Source organism: Entamoeba invadens (assembly GCF_000330505.1).
Source record: "Entamoeba invadens IP1 unplaced genomic scaffold scaff_1105074725183, whole genome shotgun sequence".
Taxonomy (NCBI): domain Eukaryota; phylum Evosea; order Mastigamoebida; family Endamoebidae; genus Entamoeba; species Entamoeba invadens.
The window spans coordinates 188,691-214,051 of NW_004443692.1; the positions used below are offsets into that span (position 1 = coordinate 188,691).

General features: G+C 33.1%; 8 protein-coding genes across 8 annotated transcripts; 1 reads left to right on the plus strand and 7 right to left on the minus strand.

Annotated features, from left to right (window-relative positions):
- Window positions 1-581: 581 nt before the first annotated feature.
- EIN_176610 (DENN domain containing protein 2D, putative) lies at window positions 582-2,577 on the minus strand (the record flags this gene model as incomplete). Its single annotated transcript, XM_004260557.1, has 2 exons — window positions 582-1,742; window positions 1,849-2,577. The coding sequence occupies 2 exons, from the start codon at window positions 2,575-2,577 to the stop codon at window positions 582-584; spliced, it is 1,890 nt and encodes a 629-aa protein (XP_004260605.1).
- A 579-nt stretch (window positions 2,578-3,156) lies between these two features.
- Window positions 3,157-3,891, minus strand: EIN_176620 (hypothetical protein; the record flags this gene model as incomplete). The annotated part of the gene is made up of 1 exon (XM_004260558.1): window positions 3,157-3,891. The coding sequence occupies one exon, from the start codon at window positions 3,889-3,891 to the stop codon at window positions 3,157-3,159; it is 735 nt and encodes a 244-aa protein (XP_004260606.1).
- A 2,015-nt stretch (window positions 3,892-5,906) lies between these two features.
- Window positions 5,907-8,149, plus strand: EIN_176630 (hypothetical protein; the record flags this gene model as incomplete). The annotated part of the gene is made up of 3 exons (XM_004260559.1): window positions 5,907-6,042; window positions 6,136-6,241; window positions 6,280-8,149. 3 exons carry the CDS (start codon window positions 5,907-5,909, stop codon window positions 8,147-8,149), a joined length of 2,112 nt encoding a protein of 703 aa, XP_004260607.1.
- Window positions 8,150-8,311: 162 nt separating this feature from the next.
- On the minus strand, window positions 8,312-9,124 carry EIN_176640 (spliceosome associated protein, putative; the record flags this gene model as incomplete). Its single annotated transcript, XM_004260560.1, has 1 exon — window positions 8,312-9,124. The coding sequence occupies one exon, from the start codon at window positions 9,122-9,124 to the stop codon at window positions 8,312-8,314; it is 813 nt and encodes a 270-aa protein (XP_004260608.1).
- A 90-nt stretch (window positions 9,125-9,214) lies between these two features.
- EIN_176650 (hypothetical protein) lies at window positions 9,215-10,063 on the minus strand (the record flags this gene model as incomplete). The annotated part of the gene is made up of 1 exon (XM_004260561.1): window positions 9,215-10,063. The coding sequence occupies one exon, from the start codon at window positions 10,061-10,063 to the stop codon at window positions 9,215-9,217; it is 849 nt and encodes a 282-aa protein (XP_004260609.1).
- A 629-nt stretch (window positions 10,064-10,692) lies between these two features.
- EIN_176660 (hypothetical protein) lies at window positions 10,693-12,416 on the minus strand (the record flags this gene model as incomplete). Its single annotated transcript, XM_004260562.1, has 4 exons — window positions 10,693-10,998; window positions 11,107-11,749; window positions 11,920-12,251; window positions 12,291-12,416. The coding sequence occupies 4 exons, from the start codon at window positions 12,414-12,416 to the stop codon at window positions 10,693-10,695; spliced, it is 1,407 nt and encodes a 468-aa protein (XP_004260610.1).
- A 469-nt stretch (window positions 12,417-12,885) lies between these two features.
- On the minus strand, window positions 12,886-16,077 carry EIN_176670 (serine-threonine protein kinase, putative; the record flags this gene model as incomplete). Its single annotated transcript, XM_004260563.1, has 1 exon — window positions 12,886-16,077. The coding sequence occupies one exon, from the start codon at window positions 16,075-16,077 to the stop codon at window positions 12,886-12,888; it is 3,192 nt and encodes a 1,063-aa protein (XP_004260611.1).
- Window positions 16,078-23,011: 6,934 nt separating this feature from the next.
- Window positions 23,012-24,419, minus strand: EIN_176680 (actin, putative; the record flags this gene model as incomplete). Its single annotated transcript, XM_004260564.1, has 4 exons — window positions 23,012-23,100; window positions 23,382-23,672; window positions 24,256-24,279; window positions 24,326-24,419. The coding sequence occupies 4 exons, from the start codon at window positions 24,417-24,419 to the stop codon at window positions 23,012-23,014; spliced, it is 498 nt and encodes a 165-aa protein (XP_004260612.1).
- Window positions 24,420-25,361: the final 942 nt, after the last annotated feature.

Genomic DNA, 25,361 nt, shown 5'->3' on the forward strand with positions numbered 1-25,361 from the left:
AGTTCTTAATTACCATTTATTCTATTATGTTATGGGACCTACATTGACCACCACCACCTCTTAAAATAGATTTATTTTTTCTATTTCGAATCATATTCAAATTATAATTATAGTAAATAGGAAACTGGGATAATATTAGGTCTGGTTCCCGAATTCAAAAAATGCCGAAAAATCACCTCGAGTCAGTGAAAACCGAGTGAGACGGAGCATTGAAAAGAAGGCTCTGAAGACACACTCAAACAGTCTGTTTGTGCACCGTTTCACCCACTTTCCAAGTCCTCCCTTGGCGCGGATCCCCCCTGACCCCCCCGCAAGCGGGGGGGAACCACATCCGCGTCCACACAGTACGGACAAGGAAAGTGGGTGACATGGGGACGCACAAACAGTGGCTGAAAAGTGGACTTCTTTCAAAAAACAATCGCGGCAAATATTTTTTTTGGTAAAGGTGGTGAGGGTGGGAAAGGATGGTCCCTTATGTTATTAATAAAAAAATGGTAAATTTATAATAAAATAAGTTATAATGAACTACATAATTCTAGTTGTTTATACTTCTCCACTGGAGTAATAATTAAGAACATGAATTAAAGAATGAAGTCAGTTGGACTGTTAACAGGGGATGTAGTGACAGGAGACTGTGGGACGTTGTTATTACTCATTCTCCTTTCCAAGAAGAAACTTTTTCGTGAGTCTCTCAGATCTGAATTTTGTGGTTTTTTCTGTGTGAATTTGGGGGATGAAGCTCTCTCTATATGAGCTGCCGGATTAATGACTTCACTCTTACTGTATTCTTGATTTGTGCGTTGTTTAATTTTCAAGCTAGAGAAGTTCATACTTTGCCGCATCGTATGGACCCGATTCTGTTTCTTAGACTGAGAAGGGGTATACTCTTTTTTGACCTCCGCTATGATTAATTCGTCCTTCAGTAACTTCTTCCGCTTCTTGAAATTGACACCTACGATGGTACATAAGGCTTCATCACTCAATTTCTCCGGATCTATATTCATACACATCATACACTTCAACTCATCCGTTGTTGTCAATTTGTCACCGATGATCACACGACCACAACAGCTGCATCTAAAGCAGTTGACGTGGTAAAATTGCTTTTCGAAGAATGCGACACTTTGGTCCGGACTGATCTCTTCATAACAGAATTTGCAGTACACCCTTTTCACATCCGTTGCAAGTAAACTGAATATACTTTTAACAGTCTCACAAGGATAATTGAATGTCGAATAGTCTTGTAATAACGGACAGATATCTTCTAATATAAAATTCTTGGCAAGTTGCTCTTCCCTCTCAACAAAGAACATGAACCGCATCTGACTCTCCTCAAACTTTTTAATGACTTGGTACTTATCTTTATATGGAGACATCCCATTTAAGAACCCTTCAAAATTGAACACCATCTTTTGCTTCACTTTATCAAACTCAAACGACTTGTTGTACGTCCCAAAGATACTCGCTAAGTACTTCGCAAAGCATTTGTATATCAAATTGTTCGATTCTTGGCGCAGTTCTTCGGCCATTTCGCTCTCGTCTCTCTTATAATAATATTCCAAGAATATTGAATACAATGCACTCTTCAATTGCATCGCTTCTTCTGACACAAAAACAGCGTCAAAATCTATTTTATTCAAATTGAGTATTTTACCATTATCTGCATCTAATATGATCGTATCATCCATCGACCCACACTCTTTAAAGACGTTCTCGAGAAATGCATTTTTGATTCCAATAACCTATTAAATTACTATAAAAATGCTATACAATAGAATAGATAACAGATAGTATAAATTATAATAGAATATATTAAAATAGAATATTATAATATATACAAAAACAAACATAAGGCATGGGGGCACTACAATAAGTGAGGAGTGACACGGGTAAGACGGGAATAAAGACGTGTTGCCATTGGAATGGAGTAATCAACGAAGTGAATGCCATAACTGTTTCTGATAAGACTTGAATTGATTGACTGACAAAGAGGAACTTTCTTTCGACTAATAAATACCCGACTAAGTCAACAAGCATCGACGCACCAAAGACGGAGATGAGCTTGAGGATGTCATGATTTGAGTTGGAAGACACATCAGACGAATTAATGATTTGGTAAGTTGTGTGGTGGAAGTTGATATTGGACAACACGCCATTAGGGACGGGGACGTTTTGCAGGCAAATGTCGTCCAAAAAGAGTTTTAAAATGGTGAGAGATCTGAGGCGGAGTTTCTCGACGATTTTAAAGATGTCGACAAAGACTTGAGTTTGTGGTGATTTGCCGACTATACAGACACATTCCGGTTGTTCGAAGTGTGGAAAACGAAGACAGTACGCGTGCTTTCGAGTGCCATTCATGTCGGTTAACATGAAAGTGAAAAATTCGGTCGTCGTAGGTTCTTTGAGTAAACTCCTTTGTTTCATCAACGAGTCTCCTTCAGAAAAACAGAACGGAAATACCGTTTTCTGTTGGTCTATATCGTCTTTAACGTGTTGATATAAACATTTCATTGTCAACTTATTGTCTTGCATCACACAGCGAAGTATAATGATATCCTCCACGAGCAATTCGGGCATGAGAGTTTCAGAGTTATTAGACTAATTTAGTTCTAATTCACTTCACAATCATTGGTTCATATAATAATTATTATTTGAAAATAAAAGACTCAACCATACCAATTATCCCGTTCAATTAAACATTTTTTATATATTATACTAATAGAATTTTTGTTAAACAAAATGCGACATTTCTTGTGTTGTATGTCATTCATATTAATTGTCAACTAAAGTAATTATTAATATAGTTAAATTTACTATTAAGTAATACTTAAAAGTAAAGTACTTCTTGGACAAGTAGGTTTGTTTTCAGTAAAAATAGTACTATAAAAAACACTGGTCTATTTTTACCATTTATTATTAATACTAATAATAAATTATTATTTTTTATCAAAAAATTCTAACATTTTTGAATAGTATTAATTAATAGATATTTATTAATGTAACTAAAAATTATAAAAAACAAATTCTATATTAAACATTTATTTAATTATTTATTAATAGTATTGATTGTAATTATAAAAATAGACAATACAATCAAATTATACCATAAGTATAGTAAATAAATAAGAAAACAAGAATAAATAATTTATACATTATCTAGGCAAAAAGCACACTGTTCTCGAGTTGTTGGATCGCGAAGATATCTTCGATGCCAAATTCCTTGACGCTTTCGAATAAAATAATTTCCTCTTCACTGACATTTTTTTTGTTGTTAGTTTCTGTTTTTGTGCTTTTCTCGACAAACTTTTCAGTCCCCAACAGTTCATATCGAAACGCAGGAACTGTCTCTAAATAGACTTTCTCCGCAATCTTCTTCTCGCCAAGTAATTTAGTGAGTAGTTCGTGGTCGTTGAAATTCTTTATTACAACTGTCGTAATGAAATAGGTATCTTCAAAAAACTCTAAAAAGTCGAATGGTTGTCCACAGAAGTCCAAGACAACTTTGTCGAGCTGTGGGAAATCGGATAACTCAATGTTGTCATAGTAAAACACTTTTGCAGAGATCGACACGATCTTCTGACGGATCTGACAGAGTAAGTCAGTGTCTTGTGGCATTTCAACTAAGTTGATTTTAGCGAGTCGATTGATGTCTTGGTCGATGACCATTCGGCCTTCCACAAACTTACCGATATCCGTCCCGAGTAAAGTCATCTCATTACACCCTGGAAACACCTTTAAAAGGTACTTAACTTCTTTGTCATAGTGTGGTATAGCTTTGATCTTATCAATGACTTTAGAAGCGTTTTTATTCATCATCTTGACGTGGACCACCGTGTCTAGAGGTAGATAGGCGACAACAAAACCGAGGGAGTCTCCAAGCTTCATTGGCATCTAAAAATTTTGAGTTCTGTTGCGTTTCCTTTTATGTCATTTTTTTCTGGAAAGTCTCAGTTTTGTTGTGAAGATTTCGTTCGGCATTTTTGTCCTAATCCCGTTGTATTCCATGTTTTTTACGTGTTATAAAAAAGAATGTCCTAAACATGATGAAAATGAAACGACATTCAATTGAGATTGAATTTCGTTCTGCATTTAAAAGGTTTATTAACCGTGTTGTTGTTTTGAGTGGAATATAAGTGAGAACTAAACCACGTGTAAACAATTGTTTTTTTGTAGTTTGTTTATTATTGTATTCATAACTATAATAATTTTTATTTTGACTTTTGGACAATGAAAAAAATAGACTATTTTAGTGGCTTTGGTAATATGGAAAAAAAGGAAAAATACCCTATTGAATTGGGGTGTTTTGAATGAGGTAATTAAGTTGACATAATTGACATTTTTCTACCAAAATCATTACTTTTTTGTATATTAGACGTATATTAGAAATATTACTCAATGATTCTCAATTTACTATTATAAAATAGTTTTATATTATATAATTATTGGTTTGATTGATGGAATCATTCGTAATTTTAATCGATTACCATTAGTTTTTATTTAATTACAATTTTTATTATGATATTAGTGTAAATACTACTAAAATAGCGGGTTTAAATATAAAAACTCGAAACGTTTTTAAGATTGAGTTCAGGATTATTCTAAAAAAATAAAATAAATGTTATACGAATTAGTGTTTTAAAAGAAAATTACAAAAAAGGTCAATTTCAATATTTTTATATAAAAATTAACTAAAGTTATCAGGACTCTTTGATTTTTTGTTTTTTAGATGTTTTTAAGTTTGTTTTTAAAAGAAAACTTTTTTTTCAAAAATAAAATGTTTTTCAGTGTTAAAAAAAGTGTTAAAAATAATGTTATTTATTTTAAAAACATTCTTTGTTTAAAAATTATTATTTATTTTTTAGTACATTACTTAATTAATTAAGTTAATTAAATATAACTACTTATAAAATATAATAACATAATATATTTAATTATAATTTTTTTAATACATATATTATATAATTGTTTATGTATTCAATTTATATCACTTATTTTTGGATAATATAACTTATATGTATTTTTTAATATTTAAATGATTATATTATTATATCAATTATATGATTCTAATAGAATCATGATAATGATTAAATATTTTTTTATATAGTTTATTATTTTTGTAATTATTGTTAAATTCTTTTGTTAAATGTTGACAAAAAAAGCTTTTTTTAGACTTTTGATAATATATTTTTATTGAAAAACAAAAAATAAAAATGAAAAATATTTTTTTAAATAAATTATTAATATGTTTCATTAGTATATACAATTTTTATTAATATAATAATATATTTTTACTATACTTTCGAACATCATTTTTTTGACGAACAGGAGTAAATCAAATGTAAAAAATTTACACTGACTAAATCCATCTAACGAACTAAAATACTAATCCCGATATTTAACTATATTAAACTGCCAAATAAAATGACAATTTGGTTCAAATTATCTTTTTGAAGAATTTGTCTTCCCAAAAGTCCATATTTTAAACTTTTTATCTCAAACCAACTTTTTTGATTAATTATCAATTAATTTATCAGAAATATCCCATTAATTTAGTATAAAAATGCCTAACAAAAACTACAATATATAATCCATTCCTATAAACGATAAAAAGTCATTCCATCAGCCATATGGGATTCATTTGTAATACTTTGCATTTTATCGTCAAAACATTACTCAATAGCATTTTTGAGAGTAGTCCTTCAAAACTGTTATTGTTGTTTTTGTAGAACTAGTAGTATTAGTAAATTAAATTAACAATAAACCATCAAAAGCATTCCGAGTCGAAAGTGAAGAATACTGTGAAACCGCTCCAAAGCTTCCTTTTTGCCGGTCTGCAAATAGTCTAAATTTCAAAGAGGACAAACTCATTCACATCTTAAAATTTAAATTACTTTCAACATCAATCGATGGATACAAAAAAATATTTCGACTGTTCGCAGAACTCGAAGTTTATTCTTGACTTCGACAAACTCAGCCCAACAATTCACCAACTGAACAAACAATCGTTTCTCGAGTTGCCGTACCCAACAAAGAAGGAAATTCGTTTGTTCCACTAATTGCTTTGTACTAATAATATATAATATAAAGAACTATTAATTTAAGATTTGTTTTGTATAACATCGGAGTGACATGTAGAGGCTTTTACACCTCTCACACACAACCAAATCACACACATTGCACACGTACTCGTCACGCATCAAAACATCCGACAGTGCTTCTCGTTTTTTGTCCCACAAGAAATGTTTGTTTTGACTGTGAGAGGAATGAAATAACGCAAAGCCCTGAGAACATCTTTTGGTGTAAGTACTTTCGGTTACTCTTTACGGTCCAGGACAGAGAATCGGATTATAAGAAGTACATTAAACACCGTGACAATAAGAGGAGTGATTCCCTCACACACGTCCTTCAAATCTGGAAAGTTTCCTTCTCGAAAATGAAACTTGAAATTCCAAGCTCATTGAATCCCAAACAAGGTCTGTTGCTACTTACTGGATCAAAGGAAGTCTTAGACACAACACCAAAATTGATCAACCAACTCATTAAAGTCGTTTTCCCTTTTGCATCGACGAAATCGAATATGTTCAAACGGACGGTGTTCATCTTAACATCCCCTGTGATCGTCAGAATTAATATTCAAAGCGGACAACATGACATTCCAGACATCGACTTACCAATTCACCAATTGGAAGACAAGTTGGAGCCTCAAATGCCAACAGAAGTCCAAAGCGAACGACCTGTTGAACGTCCCCGGTCTTCTATAGGGGACTGTTCCCGACAAAACACTGCAAGAGTCTCATTGGATTCGACTCCGATGGGGATATTAAGTGGAGGAAGTCTAGGGGGGCATATCATCGATTCGATCAGTGAACGGCCACGCATGAGCTTTAACGAGTTACAGCGGAACTCCATCACCAATTCTGAGAGTGATATTCCCGCCCATCGATTTCTCATTGCGACGTTTAACACGCTCTTCAATCGTATGAAAAACCACAAGTTACAGTTTGTCGGGCCGTTATTAGGGTTCTTGGTGAAACATTATCAAGGGATAGAAGCGTACGTCATATGCCACACTTTCATCTGCTCATGTTTGTATAGAGGGATATACCCATTCACCGTCGTTCAGTTTGATTATTTCTTCCTCATGTTGGACGATATTGTGTGTGAGAGGATGCCCAACTACGCTGAGTCATTAACAGTGTCTTTGACTACAATCTACGAAAATTTGTTTGTCAATCTGTTGGTGCCTTTACTTGATGACGTCGACAAATTTATTTCCCTCACGATTTTACAGCATTTGTTCTTGTACGGATACCCGTTTGCAGTCAAATTGGTGGTGACGATGATGGAAGAGTCGCACGCCCCACCGAAGAGGATGGAGGAGGTCGTCCCGATCTTTAAAAAAGTGTTGGAATATGACGCCCCGGGGATTTTAGCGCTTGCGACCCAAATGAAATTACCTGATTTTGCGAATTATCACTTCTTGTTCTCAATTAAAGAGTCGGTCCACTCGACCGTCACTCCGTTTACAGAAACTGATCGACTTGAACGTAAGATGACGCTGGAGAAGATGTGTAGCTTCACGTTACCAACTGATTTGATGTGCGAAGACTTGTTATTGGAATTCACTTCAATGCTTCCAAACCGATTTGCAGTGATGGACTTCATGTGCCTCTTTTCGACCAAAACGGACGGGTTTTCGTTGCGCAATTTGTACTCGTTATGTGCGGCTCGAAATCCTTTAGTCATTTTTATACAAGCAGAAAACGGTGATTTGTTCGGCGGATATCTCCCCGACCCAATAAAGATTCATCGCAATTTCTATGGGACCGGCGAGGCATTTCTCTTCACGTTGGTCCCTAAAGTGAAGAAGTACAAGGCAACAATGTCCAACACGTTTTATGTGATGACAGACTTGAACAAACTCATTATGGGCGGCGGACGGGGATTTCCCGGCCTTTCAATATCAAAGGACATGGAAGGTCAGACGTACGAATGCCCGACTTTTAATAATGAGCCTCTTACTATTAATCAACAGTTTAAGATCCAACGCCTTGAGGTATGGACCGCCGCTTCTGTTGCTTTGATTTCGACAATTTCAGAGTCCGTCTCGGAAGCATCTTCTTCTCGTCAGTCTATGGAAGGTCTTTGAGTCTTAAGACCCAATTTATGTACTATTCAGATACTATTTCATATAGTAAGTTACTGTGTTATTGTTTCGAGTTTGCTAGTAGTTTTATTTTAATTAGATTATAGTACAATAATTCCACCTACATACAACAAACTGTACTATAAATAAATTATAAAAATGCAATCAATTTTTCCAGTCGGGGCGGTTCTTTGTTAAGTTTTCGAGATTCTTTGCCATCTCTGCGTCTTGAGCGACGGGTGCCTCGAACTTTTGTTGTTGTTTCTTTGACTTTGACATTAACTCGATTTTCATGTGTTTGTCCATTTCGTTGATTGGAATAGCCTTCTTACAAATTGGACAGACTTGAAGTGTTTCTGACGTTGGTGCTTTCTTTCTTGGGACTTCGTCTTGTTGTTCGAGTTGGTCTTTTTGAGTATTGTCGATTTGGTCGACTTTGTTTTCAAATTTCTCAACTTCAGCGATATGAACATCCTCTTCCATCGCTTTTTCATTGATGGTTTGAAGCAATCCAGTGGTGTGTTCTTCTTCGACGACATCTTCGAAGTCGACCACTTCGACCACAATAAAATCGTTCCAATTGATCGAGTTGTATAAGTCGGCCTCTTTGGCTTCCTTCTCTTCAACTAGTTTCTTCTCGGACTCAATAATCTTTTCGTAGTCTGCTCGCATTTTCGAATACTTCAACACGTTCTGTGAGTTTTCAAATGTCCTGCTCAGAAATTGAAGATACTGCGGCTTTGGGTGTAAGATCTGGTTATATGACTCGCAGAGTTGTGCAAAGTATTGGTAATTCGGGTGGTTCTTTTGAAGGAAATAAAACACGGGGTTTCGGGCTTCTCTCTCCGCTAATCGTTTAATGAAATCCGTTCCGTTTTTTGCTGTGTATTGCGCAGTCGTCTTGATAATTTGATCTTCCTCTTCGGTGATGTATGGGTGTTGGATCACAAAACGGTTCTTAATAGGCTTTGGTGGCATTTACAAGGCAAATTAATAAAGAAGTTCTGATGTTTTTGTTTGGGATCGACAGAATAGAATTATTATAGATAATAAAAACTATATGAAAAATTACTCTGACTTAGCTTTTTCTTTGTGTTCGGTCTTGTCTTGGGAATATATCTGCGGTTTTGTGGCCTCTTCCGTTTTGAACAAGTACACACTGAATATGACACACACAAATAAACACGTCCCAATCGCAAATAACACGACTGCTAGATACATTCCATCGGCGACAAAGTGAAACTCATCGAGGTTAAGTAAATTGAGACCGTATGTGATTTTAACATAGGCATCGGGTAGGCAACTCAGAAGAAGTGCGAACAAAAAATTTTCGACTTGTACACCGACGACAGAGAATATGAAAAAGAGAACCCTTATTGGTAACAACGGGATGAATGTATCAAATAGTTGCAACGCAGACATATACCAGCCAAACTTTGCACAAAATCTTCGGATATCGTCAAGTTTTTTAAACTTTAAACTCACCAACTCGAAGAAATAGAAGAGCACAGCGTACACAGCAAAGTGCCCCAACACGATTGAGGATACTGAGAGGACAAATGCAAAAATTGGATTTTCCTTATACAATTCAGTCTGCACCAAATCTAGTACATTGGCCATCCCATCGTCAGTGATATGGTACATAACTGTCGCAAAGTATAATGTGAAGTAAAATACAAATTTCTCTTTCGCTGCTGTTAAGACAGCAAGTGCTTTGTGTATTGTGCGCGAAATTGTTTGCGTGTCGCGGAGACCGACATTATCATTTGAAAATAGTGTAATGTTCTTTGTAAAGTCTGGCACTAACATCTTCACGGCAGGTGTGTGTACAAACACAACTGGTGGGAGGAACACCAACATCAGCAAAATGTTGCTGACAATGAATACCAAAATAGTGAAGAGGACTCGTTTGTCCATCAATTTCGCTTGATTATTTTCCACGTTCAAGTTCTCTCTCTTTCCACCAATTTCTCAATCTCGAAATGACTGATTTCTATTATAGTTATAGTATATTTATGATTATCACTAGTTAAATCCATTGTTTAAATTTTGTCTTTTTTTGCATCTTTTTCAGCCATTTTCTCACAAAAAAGGAAAAAAGTTTTCAATTCTCCTCCAAAGCCAATGAAAAAAATTTGAAAAATCTTTTTTTTAACTATATTTTATTATAATGTTTTATACTATTAAGTAATTTACTAAAAATGTTATTTTTTACTCGAATAACAAAAAGAGAATTTTGTTTTTACAGCACAATTATTATTTGTTTTTTTCTTTTTTTTTAGTTAATGTCAAACAACTTCAAATTTATGTGTTTAATTAAAACAATCAATTATTAATTATTTTTTGTTTTTTCAAATAGTTAAATCAAAATTAAAAAAAATGAAATAGAAATTGTCCAAGTGGTGTATTAATTCGAAAATTGTAATCAATTCCATTTTTTATATTAAAACCAATCTAAAACTAATAAATACAAAAATGACATATTGTAATTAATAGTACAAAGAACTATTAATTCGAAACCATTCAAAATGAAACCAAAAGAAGTATCAGTCCTTTTCAATAATGATAGTGTTTTTGACATACGGAGGTCTCAGTCCATTGCAGTAGTCGGTGTGGTGGTCTCTCATGAATACTGAAGCGACCAGTCCGACCAAACTTGTGATGAAGAAGATCATGACAATAGCAAAGAACCTGACATAGAAGTAATTGTTCTCTTGGAGTTGATACACTACAGAGAGTAAGATAGCCAATGAATTCACAATTTTGCACAAAATAGCTACGACGCCGTAGTGCATACTGATAGTGTCGTATGTACTATTTTCGTATATAAACCGTCTGATAGTGACATTCGTCTCCTAGTCAATACACTGATAGTATATTTTATTATATTAAAACTATAAATGATCGGTATGCTATATTATATAGTATAAAACTATAAAGTACTAGTATATGAAACAAACTGTTGAACTTGCGAATCCCGCGAAGACGCAGCCGATATACCCGAAGACGCCGCTTAATAGACCGAATTGTTGGAAACAAGTCATGATAGCAACGAGAGAAAGGATGATGATCATCATACACCTTGGGCCGAATTTGTGAAGAAGTGGTGGTGAGATGAAGAAAGAGACCACCGCTGCATAGAAGAAGATATTTTCTTTAATTTCTAACATGAAAGTGTCTGTGTGGAATATGTCCGATTGAACCGTATGGAATAAGACAGTAGTATACAGTGGAGCATATTGAGTCCCTATAACACACAATAAGAACATAATAAAGTTCTTATCGCGTATCATATCCCCAATGACCATTCGAAAGTTATTGAAGATGTATGGAATGTTATAACTTAATTGGCGAATAGGTGGCTTTGTGATATGTTCTTTAAGAAACATATAAGGAATCAGTAAGATGAACGCAAACACACATATAGCGGTCGACAAGATGAACGTCCCCGTCGGTTTCTCAATGTCTTGCCCTTTTGTGATGAGAGAAAGGGCTTGTCCGTTCAAGTTAAAATACTTGAGATTCGGAAAAGCTCTTGCCATATAAAGATATAAGAAGTTTGTAAGAGTGGACATCAAGATCGAGAGGTGGTCCGCAAATTGACTACACATCAACATCTTATAAATTTATAATAATTTTATAATTAAATTATTATAAAATAAATTATAAAATAAATTATAAAATAAATTATAAAATAAATTCTAATAAATACTATAGTACTATAGTATTATTTATTATAATAAAACTAATAATAATACCAGAGGAAAACAAACTGTAAGTCGCCAGTAGACACAAATGGGACTTGAGAGCCATGAAGAGATACAGCAGCTTGGGGTAACCATGCAGTGAAGAATAACAAAATCCCAAACACGTAAATGTTATATGTCCAACAGGCTATAATGACCAGAGCTAAGTAAAATGTACACACACAGAAGATAACAGTCTTCTTTACAGCATACCGAACTGCAAAACATAAAATGACAAGGTTCACTATACCACCTACAATCGAACAGACTAAAACTACAGAGGCAAATGCGGCTAATGATGGCATATACCCAAGACCTTGTTGGATTAAGAGCACAATGAACATCGTGTTAATGCGGTGCTACGCGTAAAATGTTATTCAAAATGTTATTCGACAAACAGTGAACTCTAATGGGACTTCCACAGCAAATTGTCCGAGCGCCCATAATACGACATTGAGCGGAGACCGATGACTCATGTCTCCTTGTTTCAACAGAACTTGATGTTCTTCCCAAGCTATATTCATTACTTTTTTAGTCTATTTTATTGAACTACTTGAAATTGGTGTTGAGTTCTAATAAGCATTGAATAAGGAAATACTTAATAATAATACGAGTCAAAAGTCTGGAGATGTGGGTGAGATGGTAATGTATTTATAAAATGACAAATTTGATAGTTTTTTAATTATATATTGGTGGTACTGACAAAATAACTATAAATATGACATGGTATGAATTATTAGTTATTTTAATTAATCGGAACTAAAATATAGAATTTGATAATATTTTATATTATCAAATTCTATAAATAATACGACAGAATTGTATAGTATTAAAAATAGAAAACAAAACTAGACAATTATTGTAAAACTAAAAAGAGAAAAAAATGAAACAAGTAATTATATTTTTCTAGTAAAAAAAACAATATGAAATATACTAAAAATAAATTATAAAAAACCATACATCATAATGTACTTACAAACAGACAACCATTTCTTAATCGACACAGATGTCTTTGAGAAGTGCCTCCATCTTTTCATTTCTTCTTGCGATAGTCTTCTTAATGACTTCCTCGTCCTCTTCTGTTGAAGATGTGAGTTGGTGATTTGTGCACTCCTCATCGATCTTCACGAGTGCTTTTATAACGGCTTCAAAATTGAGTCTTGCACTTGTGTCTTGTTTCCAACACCCTTCGACCATGTTTTTATACAGAATAGGCATCTTATCGTTGATATTGAGTCTCTTCCCGCTCTCCACGTGAATTTTAATATCAAAAAGTGATTTGAAGTCTTTATAAGGTTCTTCCTGATAGAAGATTTCCCAAGCTGTGATACCAAAAGAGTAGACATCCCCACCAAAAGTATATTCGTCCTTGAAAGCTTCGGGTGCGGCATAGATAGGTGTTCCAAGTCCTTTATCGACATTCATCCCCATCGTCTTCTTAGTGAATCTTGACGTCCCGAAGTCCGTGATTTTGACAGAGCAAGCACTGTTAGGGTCCAATGAATTGACTAATAAATTGTCTGGCTTCAAGTCCAAGTGCATAATTCTATTCTCGTGCAAGAACTGCATTCCTCGTGCTGTATCAAAGAGGATTTTTAACTTCAGTTTGTATGACATTCGCAAATAGTCCTCTTTGTCCTCACGCAAATACTCTCCTAATGAGCCTAAAACAAAGAATTGAATGACCATCGACACTTGTGGAATGTATGTCACCGACCCCATGTAATTCGCTATAAACGGATTCCTCAATTTACTCATAATCTCACATTCAGCTACTACACTCTTCTTTAATTCATTCATCTCTTCCTCGTCTAAATTCTCCCACCGGAATTGCTTGATAGCAACGGGGACACTCCGATAATTCCCAAAGTACACTTTCCCCATCGCACCTTCAGCTATTGGCCTCTCGGACATATTCAACTCGTCCAAGTCGATGTGTGTCGAGCTTGCAGCGTCTGTTGTGACGGACATTTGGTAATGGAAATGTTTCAAGACTTTGGGATACAGTTGGGACATCACTTCTTTATCATGCGCATCCCATGTATCAAATGTCTTATCTCTAAGTAACTCCGCGATGGCACTAAGAGTCCTGACAGATTCGGAGAACCATATAGTGTATGGCAGCTTCATATCACGAATCCGTGTAGTGCAGTAGATAGTCATGTAACACACACAAGACCGTTCTGTTCTTGGATTGACAACAACTACTTGAGGTTCAAAGTGGAATACAAATTTTGGGTTATTTGGAGTGTGGAAGATCACCAGCATGTGCTTTTTCTTCGAGTTGTTCTTGACAACAAATCGCTCAAATCGCGTGTCAAGCACTTCCGTCATTTCATGTTCATTTCCAAAGTCCAATGAAAGGGGGGAGATGTAATACTCTCCGTCTTTCGCTGGTGCTTTTAAAGTACTTCCAGTGATGTAATGGTAATACTCCGGTTGTTGTGTTCTAAAGACTTCAATATCGACTTCTTTGTATCTCAAGATTACCATCCCAATAACAATTAATATACCGATAAACACTAAAAAGGCTACCACACATGCTAATGTTATTAAAACTATTACATACGTCGCTAAAGTCTTTTTGCCACACGAAGTCGGGTTGTCACTGAGAGTATAAAACCCCGTCACACAGTGACAGGTGATATCACAATTGGTCCCATTGTCACACTCTTCTTCAATGTGTTGACCATTAAATGTGTATGTGTCTATCTCCCCATTACCACACGTGGTACTGATACATCGACCTTCTAAGGATTTAAACCCATTTTGACAGAAACAATTGTCAGTACACCCAAGGCTTCCTCTTATACACTCTTCATTGGGGCCGATACTCCCACTGATACATTGTGTTGATATACAAAGTTCATTTGAAAGTGAATATCCCGGTGCACAGTGACAATACTGATCACAACTTCGGCTTCCAAATTGACACAAATTTGAATGTTCGTCGACTTGCCATTTTCCATTGTGATAACACTTCAAATGACAATCATCCCCTCCATAAGATTCTTCACACTGACACCCTCCAAAGGTAGTTTGGCATTGCCCATGACCCAATTCATAATTACAATTACTTGGACAGATCACTTTAAAGTCGACGTCGACATTTGAATTGAATTCTTGTGTCATGACGGAGAAGTATCGAGTTTCATTGGTCGGGTTACTCTCTATTCTCACTTTGATCCCATATGTATTCCCCATCTTCTTAGCTACTCCATATTTCTGTCCGTTCCAGAATTGTACACATTCCATATTACTCACAACATCGCCATTCAAATCTTCTTTGAACCTGAACTCTTGAAGATATAACACTTTGTTGACTCTTGTAGAGTCCACCATTAAAGAGTAGTTTCCTTTGAAATTTACAGCAAAGATCATGTTCGACATTAAGACATTTTGAATGCACGTTGGGTACTCGAAAAGGCCATATTCTTCAAACGGAAAACGGACTGTAACTTTTGAAGATAAGTCACTTTTTAAAGCGTCTGTGGTCTCTTGGTTGAACTCTTTAAAGACTATAAACTTGTACCCCCTGTCTTCTATGACTAGAAACTTGAAGTCGATTCTTTCATAGCCTTCTATAGAAATAAAGACGTAAAAGAACCTTTCTGAAGAGACATGGGGAAACAGAATAGGCAACTTCATTTTGTTGTATAAATCTGTCCCGATGAGTGACACTCTTCCAAAGCAAGTGCCATATGGATCATCTCGTTGTGAGTTGGACACATCAATCGACACTTTAGTATCTGATATGATATTCTTACTCAAATTGAATTGAATGTATTCCGAGCGGAACGTATTCATATCGACTTTAAACCACTTGGAGACTCTGTATTTGTCCGTATGAAAACAAGGCCCATAATCCACTGGAGTGGAATCATCAAAAGAAAATGAGTATATGATGTTCTTTTCTATTTGTTGCACATCATCAGGTACCCACCCAGTCTTTTTAACCAAATTTTCTCTAAATAAACAAGTGTCTTTATTCTTAATATACACATAGTCTTTTCCTTGTAAATGATCATCAGAACAATAAAGACAAGATGACTCTTGGTCATATCCCACGTCACAAGTAGTGTTACATGTATAATTGGATATACAATCGCCTTTACATCCAGAAGAACACTCAAATGAATATGTAAGGGTGTATAAAAGACTCACAAGTATAAGATTTGTTGGCATATTGCGTACTATATGAATTTTGAAGTTCGAAAACTTATATAATCAGAAGTTTTACTATAAAATATAAAATGTTTTTTTTTCAATAATTTCTGTTTGCTTCGATGAGTGCAATTTGTTTTTAGAGTCCCTGTTTGTAACATACTATTAATCAATAGTATGTCATATTAAAAAGTATTGTCTTTTTTTCGCACTTTGTGATCTTGTGATTGGAATTTAGTTATTTATTTTTATTTGATTTTTTAATAAGACAATTGGTCTCAAAATCCATCACACGAATTGTATATAAAATAATGGGAAACAAACCTAAATTATTCAGAAATGGAATATACTCTTATTATTTATAAATAAATTATTGCTTTTGTGTCAATTCCTGGTTTTCATTATTAAAAAACTGAATTTTTGTTTTGTTGTGGGCAAACAACTATTTTTATTAATATTTATATTATTTTGCGAATATTTAATAGTATTTTTTTATCTCTTTTTACTATACATACACATTTAACTATTTTCATTGACTCTAACATTATTTAGTGAGTTTATTTTAAAAACAAACTTTATTTATAATTTTAATGGTTTGTTTTTTCTATACAATAAGTGTTTATTTTTGAACAATTCTTTGTTTTAGTAATTATAGTATTTTACTTATACATAAAACTATAGTTTGATACTAATTAAAGACACCAAAAATAAATAGAGTCAGTCGATAAACGTTGTCTGTTCCCCAAACGTTGTCTTTTTGACAAAAAATAATTGATTTTTGTTTTAAAAAAACGGGAATTAGGTAAAAATGAAAAAAACCGGGAAAAATATTGAAACAATGATTTTGGGGTTTTTCAAAAAAATTCCCGAAATATTCCATTTATAATGGTCTAAAAATCGGCAGACAACGTTACAGACCAGATAACGTTTAGCAAATGACTCTATTTGATATTTAGTTGACAAATTATTATATGCCAATCAACAAAAACAATCGTTTTGATAATTTTTTGAATACAGTAGAAATTCTATCGGTGTGTGATTCCATCCGTGTGTGACTCTATCGGTGTGTGGTTTTGACCAATCAAAAGTGGCCTACACACTGATAGAATATAATGATTTCCCACATATTTGGCACCAAAACCTGCAAAAATAATGTCAATTGCAAATTTGTTTTTATTTTAAAAGAGTAAAGACTTGGTACAGTTGGAGTAATAACCTGTCAACCGGAACTAACCTGTCAGCCATTTTTTAAATTCAATTTATGGTATTTTAACCATTAATTTGTCTTTTTTAGATTATTCAAGTTCAACAAAATCAATAACAAAAAGCAATGAATAAATGAGATGTTTTCTTCGAATTTCAAAAACGAAAAAAAAGCCGAAAAAAACTTCAAAAATTTCCAAAATTTGTCCTCATTTCACCAAAAAGAGTCATCGTTTTATAAAACATTTTCTTTTTTACTTGGTTATATTTTCTTGATTTTTTTTAGAAAATGTCTTCTCGTATTGAATCAATTTCAAAGTCTTTACCAAAAAGTTAAAGTGGAAGATATTCAAATCCCCCAAAACCCCAATTTTTGCACAAAACAATCCATTATTTTCATTTAAACAATTTTCTTTTAGGTTTTAAATCGTTCATAACTTTAAACATCCTTTTCATGTTGCCAAGTTTTTCATCACTGAATCTGATGTCCTGCTTCCCTAATCCTCAAAATCGCGTTGTCGCTGATCACAACACTGAAATTCCAAAAGAGACAAAAGAAACAAAACAGTTGAAGAAACCTTCTCTTTCACAAAACAGCATGTGTCAAAATGTCCAGAAATCAAAAGAGAATGGTATCTCTCCAAAGAGACTTCTTCTTGTTGAACAGGCTCTTGAACAAGCTTGGCAGGATGAGACATTTTTGAAGGAGACTTCCATGCGTGAACAAATCCATTATTTGCATTACAAACTTCATCACTCAACAAGAACTATCCAGATGCTTTATGGTGCTTCAAAATCCACGATAGACACCCACACCAGAAGAAAAATCGGAGAATTGAAGAACGGCAAACCTCCAAAAATCTCCAAAGATGTTGATAACAAAATCGACAAGTGGCTTGTCACTTGTAAACGAAAGGGAATTGCATGTACTGTCACTGGAATTTTTCGGTACCTGAGTCAAAAAGTACCCGACATTGAAATATCGCGACGGGGTCTCATTAAACACATGAAGAAGTTGAAGATTGGTCTCAAGAAAGCAACCGCAGAAGATCTAGACAGAATCTCCATCAATCCAGAGAACATTGTTGATAACTTCAAAGAGCTCAAAAAGTTTGACAATATACCAGCAGCCCTATGTGTAAACATCGATGAAATGGGAAGCAACGATTGGGCAGACAGAAAGAATCTATACATCTTCAAGAGTAATGAGGACAAGACAACCCCAAAGCACGGTTGTAGCAGGTCAAGTAAACATTCCACAGCGATAATTGGAATTTGTGCGGATGGAACAACGTTGCCTTTCGGCATTGTCATCAACCAAAAACAGTTCTTTTGCGAAGCCAAAGAGAAGTTCCCCGACTGTTTCGTCTATTACACAAACAACGGGTTCGTCAACAAATATATCTTCAAGCATTGGATGGCGCAGATCATCAAAGTGATCGTCAAAAAGAGAACAAAACTTGGTCTTGATGGTAGTTGGGGACTTATCACAATGGACTACTTTTCGGGACATCTTGACGAGGAGCTTCTTGGATGGCTCGAAGCAAACCAGATCAAATTGCACACATACTGCCCCCATTCAAGTCACCTCACTCAACCACTCGATCTGTGTTTTTTGGAGCAGTCAAAAAACACTCAAACGCAGCAAAGTCACTTGTTCGAAAGAGCGCTCCCACCAAAGAAATCACCACTATGTTTTCAGAAGTTGAACAAGAAGATGAGTCCGACCAGGAAGTCAACGACGCCTTCAATGAATTCATTGAAGATCCAGAGGACGTAGAGATTATGAAGTCGTTTGCAATGGAAGATGAAGCAATCAACAAAGTCCTTAATGGAAACAAAAGATCTCCAAACGGAAGGCAAATCAGCCTCAAAATCTCCTCACTTCTCAAGACTCTGAGTGATCGCTCAACCATTGGAACAGTGGTGGCTTCATTTGAGAGAAGTGGGATTGTCGTCAGAGAGGTAGATGGTATCAAACGAATAAGAATTGACCCGAATCGAGCTGCGCGGTTTGTAAAAGAAGATACTTCCATCGCGACAAGAACGGACATTCTGGAAATGTCGGAAATTCCGAATGAACCCGTTCTCATTGGGACTGTCGATGAAAAGGTTGTTGAAGTTCCCAACCTTTTGTCGACTCTGGTTGCGACGATCACAGAAGGTGTCGAAGCAATAGAGAACATTTGTTGTTCCGAAGAAATGAGACAGAGTGTAATCCTGATACAGAACGAGATCAGAAACTGACAGAGTTTAAAGAAAGATACAACCCAAATGAGAAGTCTTTGGAATCAGTTAAGTTTTATCTGGATCAAGACAAAAGGAGATACTTTGTTTCCAGCAAGCATGGTGACGATATCACGTTTTCAAGGAGGTGGTTCGAAAGGATGGATGGTGTTAATGTAACAGTGGTTCAACCCGATTGCCCCATAACCCCAATTCAAAACATCCCAGGAAGTTCCCAACAAAACGAGCAAAGAGGAAGAAGAACAAGTCGTAGAGGAAGAGCTCCAAGCAATAACAGAAGAATGGACACCAACAGCATTTCCAACGCCGGTCAAGAGACTTCCATCCATAATACTCAACAAGTAGAATTGCGACCGCCCCGGTTGGATTCTTTTCAACATGACGGTTCTGGAACCACCAGTTTCCAACCCACCTTCACTGTTAATTATGTGACACTCGGAACCCCATTCGAAACACTGGGGTATTCTCAAAGAAGACAAACCTTTTTTTCTCCTCAATTCTTCCCACATAGTGAATTGCAACAGCGTGGCGGAATGTTGTCCCAGCATCCCACCCATCAGCTTCAGCTGAGGCTGGTCCTCGATGACCAAGGTGTTGATGAAGAACATCACAATTAAGATGTCTTTTATTCTCATCGTTTTTCTTTTTTAGTTTTACTTTTTTACAAAACCCAAAAATACCAAAAAAGCTGACAGGTTTCATTTTTGAGATGAAATCTCAAAAAACAAATGCCATACAAAACGTACTAATCCGGGTTTTAGGCTTCCTAAAGGAAAATGGCTGACAGGTTAGTTCTGGTTGACAGGTTAGTACCTCACCTGTAATAAAAACTTAAAAAGAGAAAAATTATCAAACAGAAATAAATTCAAAAAAGATAAGAGAAGAAAAGCATAAAATGCTCCTCAAAAAATATTAAACTTTAAATGATATAAAAAAATACACCGAATTCCACACACCAATCACAAGAGAACGCTTGTGATTGGTGTGAGGACAGAATTGATACCTAAAAATTCATTAATTTCAGCAAGAACATCACAGATATTTTCGACACATGCAGACAATAAGCCTGGCGTGCTCATCCAAGTCTTTGAGGGTGAGGCATCTATGACATCACATTGCAACATACTTGACAAGTTTGGGTTGTTTGGTATCTTATTAGCACCACATGGAGTCTCACAGTTGAAGTCACATTTGATACAAATGCAAATGGGATATTAAATGTGTCTGCTGAAAACGAGACAACAGGAAAGCAGACTCTCAAAGGAACAGGTGGACAAGATGGTTGCAGACGCAAAAGAGTTCAAGGCAAAGGACGACAAGATGATGACTTTTGAGGCTAAAAATCGACACTCACCTTATGCTATCGTGTAATAACACAGTGAACAAGCAAATTTTTTCAAGGTTATCAACAAAAGACAAAGAAGCAATTGAAGCAATTATCAAGGTACACTTGAGTTGTAAATTGACAAGAATCCGCACCAAAAGTCCACGTGTTTATACAAAAACACGATGCGTTGTTCTTATTCTAAACAAATAAACAATTTAAAAATTCACAATATTATTTTATGTTTACACGTGTCGCGTTTTTTTTTTCGCAAAAAAACAAAAAAATACATTTTGTCATTTTTCTAGATTGTGGATAGTTTTACAAATTTCATGATTTTTTAGTTTTTTTGCCAGAAATTAAAAAAGAAAAGAAAAAAAATTTACACACCTTGGGAAAACCATTTTCATGACTCCACACACCGATAGAATTTTTACTGTAAATGTGCACATTTCTTCTTATCATGGAAATATTTATAAAAGTATTGTAATCAAATAAAAAATTAGTTAGTTTTAAGAAATAACTTTTTTTATTTCAATAGTACTTAAACAAATAAAACAACAAAAAAAAATTTATAAATTAAAGTCAGTCCGAAAACGTTGTACACCGACAACTTTTACACCCGACTTTTCCATATTTTTTTATCCTATTTTTCGGGATTTTTTTTGATTTTTCCCAAAAGTGCGTTTTTATTTTTTGCTGCTATTTTTGTTTTTATCCTAATACCCCCAAAAAATTGGAAAACAAGTCTAATATTCGTAAAGTGTACAATGTTTACGGACTGACTCTATTACAATATTCCTTTTTGATTTAAAAAATGAATAAAAACACTCAAATTTGTATGATTTTATTCATTTTTTAGATCAAAAAGGAATAATTAACCCTTCGAGGACTGAAAAATTTTTATTTTTTTCTTTTTTTTTCAGAAAAAATTTCAAAAAATAATTTCACTTTTCCAAAAAAATGAAAATAATGGCGACTTTTCATGAACAATTTAGAATGATTTTTGACTTATTTGATAAAATAGTTCAACTTAAATTCAAACTTTTGAATTATTTATAAAACATTTCATCATTCATAAACTCAAATTAATTGGTTTTTGTTAAAGATTTGTCCTTCAATCAATAAAATATACAATTTAACAAATTAATATTAGTAATAAAAATAATACGAAAATAAACTGTTTTCATAAACAAATAAAAATGTTAATTAAAATTGATTAAATAATATTATCAGATATTCAAGTTTTTCAAAAAACAAAATAAAAAACACTTAAAAAGTGTGCAAGATTGTAGGTTTGATATAACCAATAAGATTGGTTCAAACCAAAATAAAATAACAATATACAGTGCCTAAAATGGGTGGGCGACTTTTAAAGTATTAGGGCGGAAATAGTAAAAATTATGAAGCCCCTGTTTTTTACTTAATTCGAAGAAAATGTTATTGTTTTTTTGTTTTATAAAACAAAAAATTTATTGTTGTTTTTAATAACACAAAAACTTTAAATAACACTTTGTAAAAATAGCAATTCCAATTATACATTTAATCTAATTAATATTTTCAAGTTCCAAAAAATAAATAACTTTTCTTCTTTGGCTTTTCTAAAAAGTGAGTAAACGGTTTCTAATTTACAAAACAAAACAAACCTAGCAGTGATGTTTCCTTTTCTCTGTTTTATTATTTGTTTTTTTCTAATTCCAGTTTGAAATAAATGGTTTTTGATTTTAGTAAATTTAATTATAAAAAACTATTCAAGAAAAACTCAATTAAAATTAAGTTTTTTCATCATTTCTGGAATCCATATGTTTAAGAATTCATTGTGATTGAACAGCTTATATTCAATATTGTTGTTGCAGTATTTTTTGATTGATTCCATTACTCTATATCCACATTCAAAACCATTTGGTTGAATTGGAACTTGTTTTTTTTAACATCATTTATTTTTTTGTATTTTTTATTTCCTCCCTTTTTCTTTTAAGATTTTCTAAATTCACCCATTTTTTTAAGATTTTGTTTTTTTCTCGAAAATCTTTTTGATTGGCTAAATAATTATTTTCTAAAAATACTCAAATTATGATTTGAATTTTGCTCGGGAAATGGTCCTAATCATTAGGGAGTTTTACTAAAGTCAGTGACTCACTTTAAAAGTCCCCACTCATTTTAGGCACTGTAACAAAAATATTATTGTTGAAATAAAAAATGGATTCCACTCAAACTAAAAATACTTAGAGAATGAAATAACAACAAAATATTACGACATAAACCCACCACTTACTGTTAATTTTGTTTTTTATTGTATTAACACAATAATTACATTAAAATAATTATCTTATATGGTAAAACAACGCTATAAAACATCAATTTAAGTCGAGAAAAATAGCAGTTTTGGATACATTATACAATGCGTGACAAAAGAATAATAAATTGTATAGTAATTTTAATTATAAATAAACTATAATTAATCAACTTGTGAATAATATAACTGATAGTAAATTTATTATATATTATATGATTGATTATAACAATAATTATAACAATATTAAAAATAAACCAAATAAACACAATATGAATATAAATAAATTGAGCCATGCATGAACAGCCTTGATTATGCTTATTCGTTTTTCATTTGCAACTTTCTCCTTCTCTTGTCTGTCGTTGATTTTTGGATTGATTTTCCACCAGACAAAACGATTTTTTCCGTATAAGTCCTTTCTGATGTCGACATCGCACTTCATGATTGAGTTGTAAATTGTCTCATGGATACCTGATGCTTCCATACCAAGGAATGATGGCTGTAAGAGTGCTTCTGGGCATCTGAATCTCTCGTTGCCAATGGTGATGACTTCACTGTTGGAAAATTTGTTTTATTTTTCGAGTTCTGATGATGAGGCAGATTTTTGTATTTTTTCGTCAAATCAAATGCAAGGCGGCAAAGTTATTTATAGTAATAAGCAATTATTTGTTTTTTGAATTTTTATTCCAAATATAACAAGAAATTTGTGTGTTATTTCACACAATTATTTAATGTTGATTTACGATATTTATTGGAATTTCAAATGTTTTTTCGGGATATAAGGATTAAAAAATGATAATTTTTGATTACAAATTGGTTTGCACATTGTTGTTTAAAATAGTGCAACTTTAAACAATAAATCTATTCATAACAAATCTTGAAATATCAACTCAATTATCGTGTTAATTCAAATTTACATCAAGTAATTTTTTGTTTTATCACAAACTTTTTTGTTATGTAGCAAGTGACGTTGTTTTATGTAAGATTTAATTAGTACTTTTAATTAATTTAAACCATTTTATTGTTTAGCAATCTTCAAATAAAAAAACACCAAAAACGCTCTTTGCATTTAATTTGTTAAAATAGTATTCATTGTTTAAAAATTACTATAAATGTCTTGCATTATTAAAACAATTGAACAATATCGGTAACCTTACTGTATTTATTTTTTAAATTTCGAACAAAAACGTTTATTTAAAAACACAAAACACAATACGCTACAAAATCAAATAAACAATACATTATAAAGTATCTAATATTTTTAACTATAAATGTTAATAAAATTATAAGTGACATTTGTTTGTCTATTTCTCATTGATCCATTGTCGTGGAATAACAGATAGTTGTTAATTTAAAATATTCTTTAAAATTATCTATTTTAAAACAATAATTTTTATCGTATTTTTGTTATTTGGTGTGTTTAAATAACATTATTTTACCATTATTGTCATTTAAAAAATAATTTATTATTTTATTATTATTATATTATTATTATAGACTCTTTATTATTAATAGTAAAATAATATTATAAATATTGTTTGTTATCAATTCTAACACCCAAATAATTTAAATTGTTATCTATATAACAACAAGATCAATTATATCACATGTAATCATTTTATTGATCATTCACTAAACCAGCGTGTTTCCGTTTATATAAATTTAATGCTTATTTGTTTTGTTTAATTTAAACTGTGTTTTTCATACAAAACGCGCTTTATTACAAACACTATGTATCTTCCACAATGATAACATTATAAAAAGGGGTGATTATACCATTTTTGTTATAATTATGCATAAAATACAATATAGTTTTAATTACACAACATTGTTATATCAATGTGATCACTTATCACTTCGATGACATCACATTGTAGTATGATTGTTGATGTGTTATTGTGTCAAAATTATGTTTGTTGATTGTTACTATTATATATAACAATTATAATTATAAAACTATTATAAATAACATGATAAATTATTAATAATATATTAATTTATATTATTATAAATTATAGTTTAAAGTGTCAACATTGCTATATATAGTGATGTCTTTACACTTGTGTTTTTCTTTGTTTTTCATTATCTCTATACATTTACTATAAGTTTTTTGTTTTTTTGCCCAAAAATGCATAATTCGAAAATGAATAAACAGTGGCTGCAAAATAAACAATTTTTTACCAAATACAAATCTTTATATTCTAAATAGATTGCATAAAACACGTTTTGCCTTTTGTT